Here is a 17,981-nt window from a genome sequence, read left to right on the forward strand (position 1 = left end):
ACTGTCCACAGCACCTGTAACCACTGCACTCACAGCCCTGAACCACTGAGAGTGGCTCACACTGTCCACAGCACCTGTAATCACTGTAACCATGCCCTGCTTGGCAAGTCTACCTGCTACTCTGAATACCCTCCTTGGGGATTGAGTGTATGGAAAGTTCCCCCTGCTACCCCCCTTTGATGACTATATGGAAATACCCTTAGCAACCAACAATCCTGGGAACCTCCTGCCCCTGGTTAGCAGCCTCCTTATCTAACCTGCTTTTCTGCTTCTGTACAATCCCGCTTCAGCTAGGCTCCCCCTCCCCTACCCACATCAAGGTAGAAAGGAGAATCAAGCCCCTTCCTTAGGGCCAAGAGAATTTTGAGTGTTAGCCATCTCTCGATCGCTGACAAATAAACGACTTTTAATTTGGAACTCAGAGTGTGGTGCTTTGCTTCTAACTCATTCAGTTACAACAGAGGCTTCCTGCCACCCTTGAGGCCTCCCAGAGTCCCACTGGCCTCTCTGCTCCCTGCCTACCCCATGACTCTGGCAAGTCACTTCCTTCTCCAGGTCCAGGTCTCATCCCCTGTGAAACAGATTTGATGATGGTTCCCAACATGGGCTGACTGAGGGGTCCATGAACTGCAGCACTCCCAGCCCAGCCAGGCAGGAGCAGCACACAGCCCTGGAGCAGCCCCTCACCTGCCCTGAACCTTCCTCCCAGCACACAGCCCTGAACCGCCCATCACCTGCCCTGAACCTTCCTCCCAGCACACAGCCCTGGAGCTGCCCCTCACCCACCCTGAACCATGCCTTCCTCCCCTGTGAAACAGGAGGACAACTCTGTTCCCAACCAGAAGGCAGGAGTGGAGACAGCCTGGGAGAAGCATGTGCTCCGTGCCTGGGTTACAGAACACCCGCACGTGCTCCTTCCAGACACACCTCTAAAGGCTGCCCCAGCCTGCACCCAGCCCTGGCTGTTGTGCAGAGCCACGCTGCAGGGTTAGAGTTTACTACACAGGGCACAGCCTCCCCCGGGCTGGGCTTTGTGCACAGAGGCTGATGTGGCCCCAAGGCAGGGACTGTGAGCCTCTCTGTTCCCCTCCAGCCCAAGTGAGCATGGCTGAGCAGGTGACTGGAGCCGCCTGGGAGGGGCCCAGGGCTGGGCAAGGCTGGCTACTGTGGAGGGGATAAATGGGTGGCTGCGGGTGTCTGCTGTCTCCTCAGCCTCTTCTGGGACCCAAACACAGTGCGAAATTAGCCCAGGGCTCTGACCAACTGGAGGTACAGATGGGTGGATGGAGGGGAGGGGGCAGGGGCAGCCAGTGTCTGTTGGCTGGTAGGGTGGGGTGGGTCGGGGTGGGGTGGGAGGCAGCGAAGCATGCGTGGAGGAGGCTCCCAGGCTGCAGAAGCTCAGTCACCTGTGCTGAGCTGGCTGAGTTGCAGAGAAGCCCTGTCTGCAGGGTGCAGGGTTAGGGTCTCAGGCCCTGGATAAAGGGGCACCTGTGGGCAGACCCACTTTCTCACCCTGTGAAACACTTCCTGCCTGGGTCCAGCCCCACTGGAGCCCTTGAAGGGGCAGCCTGTGTGAAAGGTAGGGAATGGCGGCTGTTTCCAGCCTCAGTGCTCACAGGGTTGGCGGGGTGACCACAGGGGTGAGTGGTGGCTGCAGCCGGATCCCTATGGTGAGATGGGCCCGCTCTGCAGCCTGGGTGGAGGCCCTAGTCCAGCATCCTGTGAAGCCTCAGGGGCCTAGCTGTGACCAGCACCAAGGGAGGGGTGTGGATCACACCGCGGCCTGGCGCCTTCCCCAGCACTGCGGATGTGGAGCAGCCCCTGGGGGGAAGGCTCCAAGCAGAGCAGGCGAGAAGGACGGGAGGAGGAAGCCGCAGGGTAGGAAATCGTTTTCCAGGGTGAATGACCCCTTTTTCTTCCCACATTTGTCTGTGGGCTCTCTCAGAAGCACAGGCCACTCTGACCCTGGGGTCCTTTCAGGCAACCCTGGGGTCCTTTCAGGCAGCCCTGGGAGCCAGCCCTGGGGGCTGAGCCTCCCTCCACATTCACCTCCCTCCACACTCACTTCCCTCCACACTCACCTCCCCGGCTACAAAGAACAGAAGCGGCGCCTCCTCCTCTTTGGCTTTGTACTTGGCAATGATTTTCTCCGCTATTGGCTGAATCAGCTGCTTGGCTGCCTCGGACTCTCCGTCATCCTCAGAATCTATGATGGGGGTCAGGGGAAAAAAAGACGGGAAGAAACGCTGGCTTGTCAAATAGAGCAGTGCCCACCGAGTGGGCCTAAGCTGCAACAACGCCCATGTGGGCAGCCCCAGAATGGAGATGGGCCTCCCCTCCGACACCAATCCTGCTTCTGGCAGGTGCAGGTGCGTCTGCACAAGTCCTAGCCACAAAGCTCTCACACAGCGCATACGTCCCAGCAGCAAAGCTCGCACACAGCGCCCTCCGCGCATCCCAGAGGCAAAGCTCTCACACAGCGCATACGTCCCAGCAGCGAAGCTCACAGCACCCTCCCCCCATCCCACCAGCGAAGCTCGCACACAGCGCTCTCCTGCACCGGGCTCACCCGAGGAACCCACCCCAGTGAGCAGTGCTACTGCCCCTGATGCCCAGTCCTTTCCCCTGGATTCCTCACAAACGCCCGGAGAAGCTGAGCATCCTCAAGCCAGGACCTGAGGCCCTGCTACCGTTTCTCTCAGTTACAGAATGAGAAGCCAGGACCTCAGACTTCCGGCTTCCCAGTGAAAATGGTGGAAAAAACTGGTAGTGACACGGTGAGGGCTCTGGTCTTCTCAGAGGCTGTTGTTTTGTTTTAGACGGAGTCTCGCTCTGTTGCCCAGGCTGGAGTGCAATGGCGAGATCTCGGCTCACTGCAGCCTCCGCCTCCCAGGTTCAAGTGATTCTCCTGTCTCCGGAGTAACTGGGATTATAAGCACCCATCACTACACTTGACTAATTTTTTTCTATCTTTAGTAGAGACGGGGTTTCACCATGTTGGCCAGGCTGGTCTTGAACCCCTGACCTCAGGTGATCCTCCTGCCTTGGCCTCCCAAAGTGCTGGGATTACAGGCGTGAGGTACCACACCCAGCCTCGTACGGTAATTTTGAGTTGCTGGAGGGAGAAGTCCAAGGCAGAGGCCAGGTCTTGCAAAAGGAACAAGGGTCATCCAACCATACTACTGGGAGCCTGGCGTGCACACTGCTGTGCCCTCCTGGCCAGGCTAGGCCATTACCCACTAAGCACACAACGGGTGAGATGGGAGACTGGGAGGTGCCATAGAGGAAGGAGGAGCCAGGAGGGAGCGGCTCATCAGAGCACAGAGGATCAGCAGCCACAGCCATGGGGAGCCTCAGCCAGAGGGGTCCAGCCCCCTGCAGCTGCTGTGTGTGCAGCCGGCCTCTTTCCAACAATGGGTCTGTGCATGGGCCCCTGAGGGCATCCTCTAGACCTGACCTGTTCTGCCCAGCTGGCAGCTGGGGAGCAGCTAGGAAGGCAAGCGCACCTGCAGCTCCCACAGAGGCCGCCATGAATAAATCATTGGGGTCAAAAGCAAGGCTCCCAGAGAGACAAAGGCCCAGCCACACTGCTCCTGACAGAGACAAGCTGCAGGGACAGGCTCCTCCCAAGCAATGCCCCTCCTGCCCCACCCCCCACCCCTCGCCCAGGTCCCCACACCCTGGGAGCTTCATACCTACAAAGAGGACGAGGCAGGGACCCTCGTTGAGCTGGGCAGCGTTGGAGTCGGAGAGCTCCAGCACGGGCTTGGGGTGCCAGGGGAACTCGCGGCAGTCCTCGTCGTTCAGCACCTCCACCCGCCCCTGCCGCGTGATCACCTCGCCCTGTGGATCCAGCACGATGAGCGTGGGGATGCCTGCAAGGGAGAGAGGGTGTGTGGCCGCTGGCCTCAGTGAGGCCGGCCCTGCCTGGAAGGAGGAGCAGGTCTGTGGGGATGCCTTCGAGGGAGAGAGGGTGCGAGGCCGCTGGCCTGGGGGAGGCAGGCCCTGCCTGGCAGAAGGGGCAGGTCCAGCCCAGGGTCCCACCCACAGCAGTGGAGCACGAGGAAGACCCAGGACAGGCTCACAATGAAGATTCCAGGTCTACAGTCACAAAGCCTGGGGAGAATCCTGGTCTGGCCAGGGGCAGCCACGGCACTCCCTCACGTCTGCCTGTCACCCGTCACCTTCGCCTTTCAGGGCCTCAGGAGCCTCAGCTGTGACCTGATAAAGGTGCTGTAGTTTCTACCTTACTTCATTACGGAAAGATCAGTGAGTTCACCCATTTAAAGAACTTACATAGTTTGGGAGGCTGAAGTGAGCAGATCACCTGAGGTCAGGAGTTTGAGACCAGCCTGGTCAACAGGTTCAACAGGCCAGGCTGGTGAAACCTCATCTCTACTAAAAATCCAAATGTTAGCCAGGTGTGGTGGCACATGCCTGTAATGCCAGCTACTCGGGAGGCTGATGCAGGAGAATCCGCTTGAACCCAGGAGGTGGAGATTGCAGTGAGCCAAGATTACACGACTACACCCTAGCCTGGGTGACAGAGCAAGACTCTGTCTCAAAAATAAATAAATAATAAAGAAGCTAGCACAGGTTCTTGTCACATCAGAGGAACTGATCACTGCCAGCCTCCTACAGAGACCCCAAAGGCACAGGAGACCGTCCCCAGCAGCAGGGGCTCAAAGCCGGAACAGAGGTGGAGCAGCGACCATGCAGTGGACCTGCTAGGGCCACACAGGAGCACAAAGTCACCAAGGAGAGGAGTCCTTGGCCAGCCATGGTGAGCGCAGGGCCAGTGCGGGGAAGAGACCAAGGCTGCCGCATAGGAGACTCCGAGGAGGTGGCTGGCTGACTGCAGCCCCCGCCATGTGCACCCCAGCTCTCCTCACTCCCCTCCCCAGGGCTGGGGAAGAAGAGTCACAGTAAGCTTGCCTGCAAACCACACGTAACCCCAACCAAAAAGCCTTCAATGAAAATTCAGAGAAAACCCCGTGGTCACAGCTGCACGTGGCTTTTCCGCCCCCCTGCTCTTTCTACCCTACTTCCCATAGCTTCTCCTCCAGCAGGATGACACCCCCAGCCACAGCCCACAGGGGCAGCCTCAGCCCCAGCCTTCAGGCACCTCTGTCTCTCCGCTGGCAGCTGCTCCCTGCCTAGCCCCCAGCACGTTCCAGACGCCTCTCCTCTCGGGCTGCCCGAGTCTGAATCTTACGTGAATGCCAGAGCAATTCAGTATTTACAGATTCCAAGGTATTCGATCAGCAATTTGCTCCACTGACATTTTCCTTCGTGGGGGGTGCTGAGGTACCAGAAATATGGTCCTGGCGTTTCATACCCCACTGCAGCAACTGTCACAGCGGGCACACGGCAGGGCTGCCTTCGAGAGTCATCAATGCGTCCATCACGTTCATACCTCGGAGACGAAGGCGGCTGTGTCGGGCGCGGGTCCTCAAGGATGGTCACTGCTCCGACATCACATATGCACACACGCACATGCAGCTGGCTCTCCCGGGGCTTTTCAGAAACGCTCAGTGCCGGACAACACACACACACGCGCGCGCGCGCACACACACACACACACACAGCTGGCTCTTCCCAGGGCTTTTCAGATACACTCACTGCCGGACAACACACATACACATACACACACACACACACAGCTGGCTCTCCCCAGGGCTTTTCAGATATGCTCATTGCCAAACACACACACACACACACACACACACACACACGGCCCCATCATACACACAAACACACACATACACACCGCCCCATCACCCACACTCTGCCCCCTCACACACACATACACGCACACATGCACACTGCCCCAACATCACACATGCACTTCCTCCTGACACACATACACATACACTGCCCCGTCACGCATGCATGCACACACTGCCCCAACATCACACACACACTGCTCCATCACACACACAGGCACGCACACACACACTGCCCCATCATGCACGCACTGCCCCATCACACACACAGGCATGCACACACACACGCATGCACACACACACTACCCCATCACACACGCATGCACACACGCACTGCCCCATCACACACACACACACATGCACACACGCACTGCCCCATCACACACACATGCACACACACACTGCCCCATCACACACGCACTGCCCCATCACACACACGCATGCACACATTGCCCCATCACACACACATGCACACACATTGCTCCACCACTCACACGCACACACTGCCCCATCACGCACGCACTACCCCATCAGACACATGCATGCACACACTGCCGCAACATCACGCACGCACTGCCCCCATCACACACACACACGCACACACACACTGCTGCAACATCACGCATGCACTGCCCCATCACACACACACATGCGGTGCCCCAACATCACGCACACACTGCCCCATCACACACACGCATGCACACACACTGCCCCAACATGATGCACGCACTGCCCCATTACACACACACTGCCCCAACATCACGCGCACACTGCCCCATCACGCGTGCACTGCCCAATCACACACACACGCATGCACACACACTGCCTCAACATCACGCACGCACTGCCACATCACACACACACGCATGCGCACACACTGCCCCATCACTCACACGCGCACACACACACTGCCCCATCACGCACGCACTCCTCCATCACATATGCATGCACACACACACTGCCCCATCACTCACACGCGCACACACACACTGCCCCTCACGCACGCACTCCTCCATCACATACGCATGCACACATACACTGCCCCGTCACTCACACACGCGAGCACACACACACACTGCCCCATCACGCAGGCACGCAGCCGGCTCTCCCGTAGCTCCCGGATGCCCCGTGCTGACAGCGCCCCTGAGGAGTCGCGTGTCTGCCGCTGCACAGGAGCCCCGGGCATTTCCAGCCCAGTCCTCCCGGCTGCTTGTTCTCTCCCGGAGGCCGGGGACCACGACGCGTCCACCCCTGAGGCTCCGGGGCTGATCTCGAGCAGCAGCGCAAAGGGAACCGGGCCGGGTCTGCCACAGGACCAGCTGGCCGCAAAAGGCGCCTCCGCTTCACCACACACCCGTCTCAAAACCCCTGTGGCAAGGTCTCCTCAGAGCTGCGGTGCTTCTGCAATCGCACAATCAAGAGCACTGTGGTGACCCAGCCCCTGCTGCCGTGACGAGGCCCAGCGCAGGCCTGCGGATGCCCCGCGTGGGAGGCCGAGTGGGTATGTGGAGGAGAAGCAGCCGCGGAGGACGGGGAAGGGAGGAGGAGCCGAGGAGGCAAAGCAGCCTCCGTCCCCCGTCCAGCTCAGCGCTGGGGGGGCTCTCCCAGGGCCTCCTCTACCCACTTCTGGCTCAGCACCGCGGCTCTCCCAGGGCCTCCTCCACCCACTTCCAGCCCAGCGCCGGGGCTCACCCGGGGCCTCCCCTGCCCACTTCCGGCCCAGGGCCGCCCCTGCCCACTTCCGGCCCAGCACCTGTGACTCGCCCAGGGCCTCCTCTACCCACTTCCGGCCCAGCGCCTGGGACTCGCCCAGGACCTCCTCTACCCACTTCCGGCCCAGGGTTTCCTCCACCCACTTCCAGCTCAACGCTGGGGGCTCTCCCAGGGTCTCCTCCACCCACTTCCGGCTCAGGGCCCGGCAGTCGTCCAGTGCCTCCTCCACCCACTTCCGGCTCAGGGCCGAGGCTCTCCCAGGGCCTCCTCCACCCACTTCCAGCTCAGCATGGGGGCTCACCAGGGTCTCCTCCACCCACTTCCCACTCAGAGCTGGGGCTCTCCCAGAGCCCCCTCTAAGGGGCCTTTCTCATGACTGTGGCTGCAGCCTCTTTCAAGTCGGTGTCTGTGGGGCCCAGGACAGCAGGGCAAGGACACAGAAGCCCTGCGTGGCTGCTGAGGAGCACTCGGCAGCTTCCCCCAGGATGCCCCAGGGGATCACATCTAAGAGCCTAAGACAAGCTGTGCAGAGACGGTGGGGATGGGGCCCTGTGACTGTCGGCTTAAGCAGAAACCAACCTGGTAATCATCACAGGCAGACCTGGACCCAAGGAAGCCCCTAGTTTCCAGCACCTGCACAGGGGAACCATCAGTATCTGCGGTGCCAGGCTCCCTCCATCAGCTGCATGGGGGAACCATCAGTATCTGCAGTGCCAGGACCCCCCCATCACCTGCACGGGGGAACCATCCGTATCTGTGGTGCCAGGCTCCCCCCTATCAGCTGCACGGGGGAACCATCCGTATCTGTGGTGCCAGGCTCCCCCTTATCAGCCGCACGGGGGGAACCATCCGCATTTAAGGTTCCAGGCTCCCCCCACCACCTGCACAGGGAAACCGTCCGTATCTGCGGTGCCAGGCTCCGCCCCATCAGCTGGTCCTCACTTGCTTGGCCTAGAGCCTGACATGTGCACATCCCTCCTCCCTCCACAGACGAACCAGGAGCAAGAAAAAGGAACTGGCTTCTGCTGCACTTTCTACCAGGTCATCGACACTGCTGGGGCTCTCCCAGCACCTGGGGTGGGGACTGACTGAACCAGGGCAGGAAAGGCCTGTACCTGAAGCTTTCTGCACACCCATTTCCCTCTGCTCTTGGGGGAGAAGGCTGAGAGGACAGTCACTGCTTCCCTTTCTCCTGCTTCATGCACTCCCTGTTTCCCCAGCAAACTTCTACTGCATGCCTTTATGCCGCTGCTTTGCCTGAACTGTTTCCCTGCGTGGGTAGCTGGGATGCCTGGGGGAAGTACAGCTGGGATTCTAAGGAAGATCCAGGCAAGTCAATTCTTTTTTTTTTGAGATGGACACTCTCTCTGTCGCCCAGGCTGGAGTGCAATGGGGAGATCTCAAATCACTGTATGCCCCCACCTCCCAGGTTCAAGTGATTCTCCCACGTCAGCCTCTGGAGTAGCTGCGTTTACAGGCATGTGCCACCAAGCCCAGCTAATTTTTAAATTTTTTTGTAGAGATGTGGTTTCCCTATGTTGACCAGGCTGGTTTCAAACTCCTGGGCTCAAGCAATCCGCCCACTTTCAGCCTCTCCAAGTGCTGGAGTTACAGGCCTGAGCCGCTGCATCTGGCCTCACTTTTCAAGTCTCGTTTCCACAGCTGCCCGATGGAGATAATGACAGTTTCCTATCCGACTTGGTTATTGTGAGGAATAAACAAGGTATTAGTGTAAAGTACTTTTCTTTTTTGAGATGGAGTCTCGCTCTGTCCCTCAGGCTGCAGTGCAGAGGTGCAATCTCGGCTCACTACAACCTCTGCCTCCCGGGTTCAAGCGATTCTCCTGCCTCAGCCTGCCGAGTAGCTGGGTTAAGGTGCCCACCACCACAGCAAGATAATTTTTTCTATTTTTAGTAGAGACAGGGTTTAATCATGTTGTCCAGGCCTGTCTCAAACTCCCAACCTCAGGTGATCCACCCACCTCGGCCTCCCAAAGTGCTGGGATTACAGGCATGAGCCACCATGCCCAGCCAGTATACAATACTTTTTAGCAGAGTGCGTGGTATATTGATATTGTAAGTATTTCATAAGTTTTGGCTTTTTTTTTTAATCGGCTTTTTTTTTTTTTTTTTTTTTTTTTAGACAGTCTCACTCTGTTGCCAGACTGGAGTGCAGTGGCACAATCTCAAATCACTGCAATCTCCGCCTCCCGGATTCAACCAATTCTCTTGCTTCAGCCTCCTGAGTAGCTGGGACTACAGGTGCCTGCCATCATGCCCCACTAACTTTTGCATTTTTTGGTAGAGACAGGTTTCGCCATGTTGGCCAAGCTGGTCTCAAACTCCTGAGCTCAAGTGATTGGCCTGCCTCGGCCTCCCAAAGTGCTGGGATGACAGGTGTGAGCCACTGTGCCCAGCCTTTATAGTTTTTAATCATCCCTAAATGATTATTTGGCTCATGAGAAGGCAGAGCTGTGGAAAACTGGGAGCTTGCTCTAGTGAGATCCACAGAGGACTCCGTGCTGGGGGGAAGAAGTTAGCGAAAGAAACAGAAAGCAGAGACGTGACCAAGACCTCAGTGAGAGTCCCAGCCACAGTGTCATGTCAGCCAAGGGTAGGCTTGGCGCACTCTTGCTGCCACCATCGCAAGCTACACTTGTGGGCTTGGAACATGTACTCTAAGTTCCCGGAGAGGGCTTGGCCTTGAGACCCCTGCTCTGCGACGTGACTGGGGCCTACAGACCCCTTTCACCATCTCCTGCAAAACACATACAAGAGCCAACACCAAAATCTCTTATTCTCCAAGGAGGAGCCTACGTGCACGAATTTAAAGCAATCTCAAGGCCAGGTGCGCCGAGACCGTCTGATGGTTTAGTGACTTTTCCACTGCCAATGAGACGGGGTTCCAAAGGAGGTGGGGGCTGGGGCAAAGAAGCTGAAGGGGTCCAGGACCCTGGGAGGCTGGGAGGAGTGGGCAGGGCTGTGACCCAGCCTTCTCTATATCTGGGTGGCACCATGATCTGAGGCAGCCAGGAGGAATTCCCCAAAGATTGCCAGGAGCTGGGAGGAGAAATGGAAGGAAAAGCAGGTACTGGAACAGAAAAGCTGGTGAGGATGCACCAGCAGGCAAAATACTACGTGATCATGGAAATGGTCGTTATGAAGACCATAGCACCGTTGCAAGGAAATGCTTGCACTGTTCTGTTTAGTGACAGCTGCAGAGCGCACAGTGCTGTGTGCATGTGGCAAGTCTGTGTGAGTCCAGATGCACGTGGGCAGGAACCAAAAGAGACTCGGAAAAGTGGCAATGGTTGTACTGCTGAGGCAGGAAGGTGGGTGACGGCGGGACAGCTATGTCTGGATACATTTTCTCAAATGGCATCGGATTCAGCACGTGAACTCAGAGGAAAATCAGATTGGAAGAGCCGTGGGGGTGAGGCGGGGATGACAGACATAAACCAGCCAACACCTGGGCCTGCCCCTGGGATCCTCCGCTCCTGCGTCCTCCTGGCTCCCCAGAAACGTTTCCCTGGTTGGAGAGTTAAGGAAAGAAGCCAGGCGCGGTGGCTCACACCTGTAATCTCAGCACATTGGGAGGCCAAGGCAGGTGGATCATGAGGTCAGGAGTTTGAGACCACCCTGGCCAACATGGTGAAACCCTGTCTCTACTAAAAATAAATTAGCCAGGCGTGGTGGCAGGCGCCTGTAATCCCAGTTACTTGGGAGACTGAGGCAGAAGAATCGCTGGAACCTGGGAGGCGGAGGTTGCAGTGAGCTGAGATCACACCACTGCACTCCAGCGTGGACAACAGAGGGAGACTCTGTCTCAAAAAAGAAAAAAGCAAAAAACAGTTGAGGAAATTCCTTTCCTTAAAGGTTTCCTTTCTAAGGAAAGCAGCCCAGCTGGCAGTGTGACGAAGCTCAGATAAATTCCGGGGCAGCCAAGGGGACAGTCACGGCAACACTCTCCAGCAACAGCCTGTGCCCGTCAGCAGTGGGCAGATACACGAAGTGGGGCATGGTCTTACAATAAAAGACTTTTCAGCACTGAAAAGAAATGAGCTCCATGTAAATATCAACAGGGATAAATCTTGAAAATATAACATGAAGTGAGAAAAGCCAGTTGCAAAAGATATGTGGCATGTTGGTATTTGAAGTCGGCTCCTAAAAGACACACCAAGCAATGCTGTATGATATTCACGGATTCATTTACACACAGGAAAAACGTGAGACCCATCATGACGATGCATGGTAACCTCGTGGCAGTGCTTCCCCTCAGGCTGTGTGAGTGTCCATGTGTGTACGCGTGTGCGCACATGAGTTTATGTGTGAGAGTGTGTGTGCAAGTAACTGTGTGTATGTGAGTGTGCATGTGTACACATACGCAGAACACGTCCGCTGAATGACTGCGGAAGCTGTAACCACAGAATCACACAGGAGCTCAGAAATACTCAGAATTCAATAGAAACTAACCGTCCGAGTTTTGTGATGCTATGAAGCTGATGAAAGCAGCACAGTTCCTTCAAGTTCAAAGGTATTTAGGTCCAGCCTGGTCACATTTAAACCTCCTCAGAGGCCAAGAAAGGCAAAATCCCAGCAAGGGACGGTGCTGCCTGGAGAGGGCTCCCGGCTTCTACGACCACAGAGAAGCAGAAACAGCAGCAGTCAAACCAGGGACGGAGCTGGAAGGCTCTGAAGGAAACAGCCACCCGCTTGGCGGACGAGGACACGGAGCCACAAACGGGACCGAAGGCTGGGCGCGGGGCTCAGCACAACCTGACACATCCAGAAGACGCTTCCAAATGCTATCACTGCAACGATACAGTTACTTCCTCAATAAGTGGGCATCCTTCAAACCTAGGAAGATCTGGAACTCCGTGTAGAAATATGAATCAAACTGGTGCCACTGACGCTTTTGTGTGTCAAGAAGCATATGCATATTTGGTATTTAACTTCAGTATTTGTTTTTGTTTAAGAAACTATGGTGACTGGGGCACAGTGGCTCAGGTTTGTCATTCGAGCACTTCAGGAGCCGAGGTGAGCGGATCACCTGAGGTCGGGAGTTCAAGACTGGCCCGGGCAATGTAGACAAACCCTGTCTCTATTGAAAATACAGAAATTAGCCAGACATGGCGGCATGCTCCTGTAGTCCCAGCTACTCGGGAGGCTGAGACAGGAGGATCATTTGAACCTGGGAGGTGGAGGTTGCAGTGAGCCAAGATTGCACCTGGGTGAAAGGGCGAGATTCTGTCTCAAAAAAAAAAAAAAAAAAACAACAAAAAACAGAGAGAGAGAGAGAGAGAGACTATAGCCTATCAGAGTAACTGAAGTACCCTGTGATTCCAATTCTAAACTATGTCATTAAGAAATTGATTCACTTTTTTTTTTTGAAAGAGAGTCTTGCTCTGGCGCTCAGGCTGGAGCACAGTGGTGCAATCACGGCTCACTGCAGCCTTGACCTCCTGGGCTTAGGTGATCCTCCTGCCTCAGCCTCCTGAGTAGCTGGGACCAGAGGTGCATGCCACTGTATCTAATGTTTTTTGGGGGGTGGGGGGTTGAGATGGGGTCTTACTATGTTGCCCAGGCTTATCTTGAACAAGTGGGTTCAAGTGATCCTTCCACCTTGGCCTCCCATAAAGCTGGGATTGCAGCCCCGAGCCACTGTGCCTGGTCTAGACTTGTGATTTTTCAGTTGAAACCTGACCAACAGTACTGCCACATGTAAGAGAACCTAAGAATCGCCATGTATATAAAATTAATTTACTGTAGTAGACTTACTTCAAGACATGGAAATATTTCATGTGCTGTTCAAGAAAGGATTCAAAAAGTTTTTTTTTTTTGTTTGTTTTTTTTTTTTTTTTTTTTGGAAAGGAGTTTCGCCCTTGTTACCCAGGCTGGAGTGCAATGGCACGATCTCGGCTCACCGCAACCTCCGCCTCCTGGGTTCAGGCAATTCTCCTGCCTCAGCCTCCTGAGTAGCTGGGATTGCAGGCACGCACCACCATGCCCAGCTACTTTTTTGTATTTTTAGTAGAGACGGGGTTTCACCATGTTGACCAGGATGGTCTCGATCTCTTAACCTCGTGATCCACTGCCTCGGCCTCCCAAAGTGCTGGGATTACAGGCGTGAGCCACCGCGCCCAGCCCAAAAAGTTTAAATTTATAAACCTCTTTGGAGAGTTTTGATGTCTACAATAGAGACGGACGGTAACTGTGATGGGGTGAGTCTTTTCACTGCTTCCTGCCACTCTGCGTGCTGAAGCCCTGATGCCCAGTGTGGGCATATTTGGAGACAGGCCCTGTGAGGAGGTGTCACCTGAAGTCCTAAAGGTGGGGTCCTGGTTGGCTAAGGACTGGTGTCCTTGTAAGGAAAGGCAGAGATGTCAGAGGTTGCTCCCCCTGGCGTGTGAGGACACAGTGAGGGGCAGCCACCTGCAAACCCGAAGCGAGCCGCAGCCAGGAACCCACGCCTCCCGCACCTTCGTCCTGGACATCCCAGCCTCTGGAACTGTCGGAAATGTATTTCTGTTGTTTAAGAATGTATTCTGTTACGACAGCCCCAGTGGATTGAAATGGTCACATAACGGGCAATAAGGCTTTTTATGGCTAAGAGAGAACTGAGCAAGTTGTGAGGTGGAGAAGCAGCGACACAGAAAGAAATGGAGACATGGACGAAGCCAGAGCAAGGCCCGAGAAGAATGAAGACAGAGCCTTAGGAGGCTGAGGCAGGAGGATCACTCAGGCCAGGAGTTCGAGACCAGACTATTCAACACAGTGAGACCCTGTTGCTGCAAAGACTTTAAAAATCAGCTGGGTGTGCACCTGGGGGAAAAAAAAAAGCAAAAAGAAAAAAAAATAGAAAAAAAAATGAGCCAGGCGAGGTGGCTCACGCCTGTAATCCCTGCACGTTGGGAGGCTGAGGCGGGCAGATCACCTGAGGTCAGGAGTTTGAGACCAGCCTGGCCATCTCTAATAAAAATACAAAAATTAGCCAGGTGTGGTGGCATGTGCCTGTAATCCCAGCTAGTCAGGAGGCTGAGGCAGGAGGATCACTTGGACCCAGGAGGCAGAGGCTGCAGTGAACTGAGATCGCACCATTACACTCTAGCCTGAGTGACAGAGCGAGACTCCATCTCAAACAAAAAAGGAAAAGAGGATGAAGGAGCAGGAGGTGGGAGCTGGAAAAGTGGCCAGTTCCAAGCTGAAGGGAGACCAGAACAGATGGCAGAGGCACGGGTGTGGGCGCCACGGAGCTGGGAAGGCCCAGGTGCAGGGCTGGGCTGCAGAGACACTCCCGACCGGAGCCCAGTTCCTGCCAAATCCCACATTCTTCTCATGGGGCTCGGCTGCCTGGTTGCCGCCTACCTGAGGACAGAGCCTCTCCAGATCTGCTTCTGATCCTCCCGAGGGCTCTGTGAAGTCGGGGACACATGGCTCTGTCGTCGCCATGCTGCCAAGGGCCTCAGAGCTGGCGCTAAGTGAATGAGCCTCTGGAAACTCCATTTTCTTCTGCCCCAGCTACGCTCCCCATTTTCTGGCCGTCTGGGCCACACACAGTGGCCATGGCTCCTCCGTCTGCAGCGTTTACCTACTGCCAGCTGGAGCGGCTCAAAGAAGAGCTCCCTCTTCTGCTTTCTGAAGCCCAACAGATTGGGCCCTCACAAGCGCCACGGAGCACCGTGAGGCACAGACAGCCAACCCCGAACTGGCTACGCCTTATACCGGCTGTCCTTTGGGGCTGGGTGCGGTGGCTCACGCCTGTAATCCCAGCACTTTGGGAGGCCTAAGGGAGTAGATCACCTGAGTTCAGGAGCTCAAGACCAGCTCGACCAACACGGTAAAACCCTGTCTCTACTGAATACAAAAAATTAGCTGGGTGTGGTGGCAGGTACCTGTAATCCCAGCTACTCGGGAGGCCGAGGCAGGAGAATCGCGTGAACCTGGGAGGCAGAGGTTGCAGTGAGCCGAGATCGCGCCACTGCACTCCAGCCTGGGCGACAGAGCGAGACTCAGTCTCAAAAAACAGAAACAAAAAACAAACAAAGGCTATCCTTGGGTGCCCTGTAGTTTCAGGCAACCCCCTGGCCTGAGCGCTGACCACCCGCCATGCCAGCGACACATGGGCCTCACATCCAGGAAGGAACCCGGACCTCAGTGAGGAAGCTGCCACTCCCCTGAAGAGGAGGCGCTGGGAAGGAAAACCCCTCCGTGCGGAGAGGTCTCCCGCCCAATAGAGTGGCAGCAGCCGCACTCTCAGGGACGAGTTTCCGTCTTCCAAGCCCTCATCCACAATGACGCGTGCTCAGACCAGCACTGTCTGCTCCTGAAGACATCGCCACGCACCACTCCTCCTTCACGCCCACGGCCCATCTCTGCCTGTCCGCTCAAAGCCAGCACTGGGCCCCCTCCCGGCGACTTCCACGTAGCTCAGCACCGAGAGCACTGAACGGTGAGTGGGCACTTGAGAGATGGAACCCTGTGCGCTTAAATCTACCCCTTTACTCCAAATGGGATTTGAGGAGGCTTTAAAAATGCGTGATATAATCCAATACAGATGAAACGATCGCCCTGAAGCAAAGACAAGGAAGAAGAGAGTATGAAGGCCAGGTCAAGGTCAGGCATCAGATGCTAAGCTTTGCGGAACTGCCAAAGGTAGCGGCTCATTCTTTTTTTTGAGACGGAATTTCGCTCTTGGCACGCAGGCTGGAGTGCAATGCTGTGATCTCAGCTCACTGCAACTTCCGCCTCCCAGGTTCAAGTGATTCTCCTGCCCCAGCCTCCGGAGTAGCTGGGATTACAGGCATGAGCCACCACACTTGGCTAACTTTTGTATTTTTAGTAGAGATGTGGTTTCACCACATTGGCCAGGCTGGTCTTGAACTCCTGACCTCAGGTGATCCACACACCTCAGCCTCCCAAAGTGCTGGGATTACAGGTGTGAGCCACGCACGTGGCCGGTAGTTGCAAATTCAGCAGTTTTCTAGGGGCTAAAGCAAAAAATTAAGGTTCATAATGAAATTCAAACTATACAAAAGACAAAAACAAAACCAAAAACCTACTGCCTGGAAGCTTTTGAGGTGAGGCACCACGGTTGTGCCTTCAAAGCACTCACAGTCACAACTTACACCCGTCTGCATGACTGGGGCGAGTCTCCACTCCAGACCGGCAGGCTCCGCAAAGGGCAGGGTTGTAAGTGTCTTCATTCAAGATATAAACAGCTGACTTTCTTCTTGGCCTAAACCTTTAGAGGGCCTCCAAGTCATCTGTGAGGCGTGTTCCAAGCCAGGTCAAACAGTCACGCTTTGCACATAGCTGTACACACACACACGCACAGAGGCCAGTAGGAGGGGTGAGAGGCCTGAATGTGACCAAGGGGCTTTGTTAGGGGAATCAGAGGAGGACACATGTCAGACACCATCACGGGGGTTACGAAAGAATGTGGGAGCATCTCTACTGCTGAAGGATGGGAGATCCGTGGACACAAGAAGAGGCGGGACACGGCTCCCAGTAACAGGACAGATCTGGGCTCTACGGAGCTGACTAGCATCTCACCTGCAGCCCCTCCGACGGCCTCTAATCACAGCTGGAAACTGACGCGGGGAACATCTGCACTGGCCACGTGGAACCCCTTCCCGCCATCCAGTTACAATCAGGCAGCCATGTCGCTTTTAAGGAACAGAGTCATTTCTGGGACAAAGACAGGAACCCCATGGATCAGAAGGACAAAGCACAAGCCATGCATTTTTTTAAAGTGCAAAACGTGGACAACCTGGCAGACCTTGGCTGCCCCTGGCAGAGCCTCCGAGGAAGGAGAGAGCCCTGTGGTTACCAGGTCAGGTGGATTCTGTGATGTCACGGCCTCCTTCCACAAGAAACATGTCGGCCTGGCCTTTGCCCGGGCTGTTCCTTCTGCCGGAACCTTCCCTCCACCATCTGCTTGGTCCGTTCCTAGTAGGTTTCCAGACCCACTGGAGTGCAGCATCCTTAGCCTTCCTTGATCTCTCCAATGAGGCGGAATCTCACTACCACAGCCCCCAGCACGGGCGGCTTTGCATTCAAAGCACTCGCAGTTCAACTGACGTCCAGCTGTACCATCAGGGTGAGTCTCCGCTCCAGATCTACAGGCTCCACAAGGGCAGGGACGTATCTGTTTTTATTCAAGATTGTGTCCCCGGTCCCAGGCAGAATGCAGTCCAGGCATGCAGTCAGCCCTCAGTAAACACATTCACTCAGTAATGAATGAACAAATGAATTAAGAGACAGAGCTCTCCACACCCACACACACTGGGAAATCAGCCATCTATTCAGGACCACTGGCCTATGGTCATCCCGATTCTTAGCTCAAGAAGCACGGCTCCTACCCCCCAGGCACAGCCACCTAAAGTCTCTCTGCAGAAGGCCAGACAGGAGTATGATGCAACCTTTCTGACATCACAAATGCAGAGGGACACATAGGACCACCAGCCACCTCCCTGACATCACCCACTGCAGAGGGTCACACAGGAGCACTTGCCACCTCCCTGACATCACCCACTGCAGAGGG

At 55.7% G+C, this 17,981-nt stretch overlaps 1 protein-coding gene across 1 annotated transcript in view; it reads right to left on the reverse strand.

The window, feature by feature from the left end:
• The window catches only part of NXN (nucleoredoxin), a 160,173-nt gene that overhangs the window by 3,742 nt on the left and 138,450 nt on the right, over positions 1-17,981 (reverse strand). The window contains exons 6-7 of the mRNA XM_032263459.1: positions 3,696-3,875; positions 2,082-2,206 (exon numbers count right to left, since the gene is read on the reverse strand). Coding sequence (XP_032119350.1) covers positions 2,082-2,206; positions 3,696-3,875 — 305 coding nt within the window. The remainder of the gene's footprint in view (positions 1-2,081; positions 2,207-3,695; positions 3,876-17,981) is intronic.

This window comes from Sapajus apella, unplaced genomic scaffold, assembly GCF_009761245.1.
Source record: "Sapajus apella isolate SASKATOON/1434 unplaced genomic scaffold, GSC_monkey_1.0 scaffold136, whole genome shotgun sequence".
Classification (NCBI taxonomy): domain Eukaryota; kingdom Metazoa; phylum Chordata; class Mammalia; order Primates; family Cebidae; genus Sapajus; species Sapajus apella.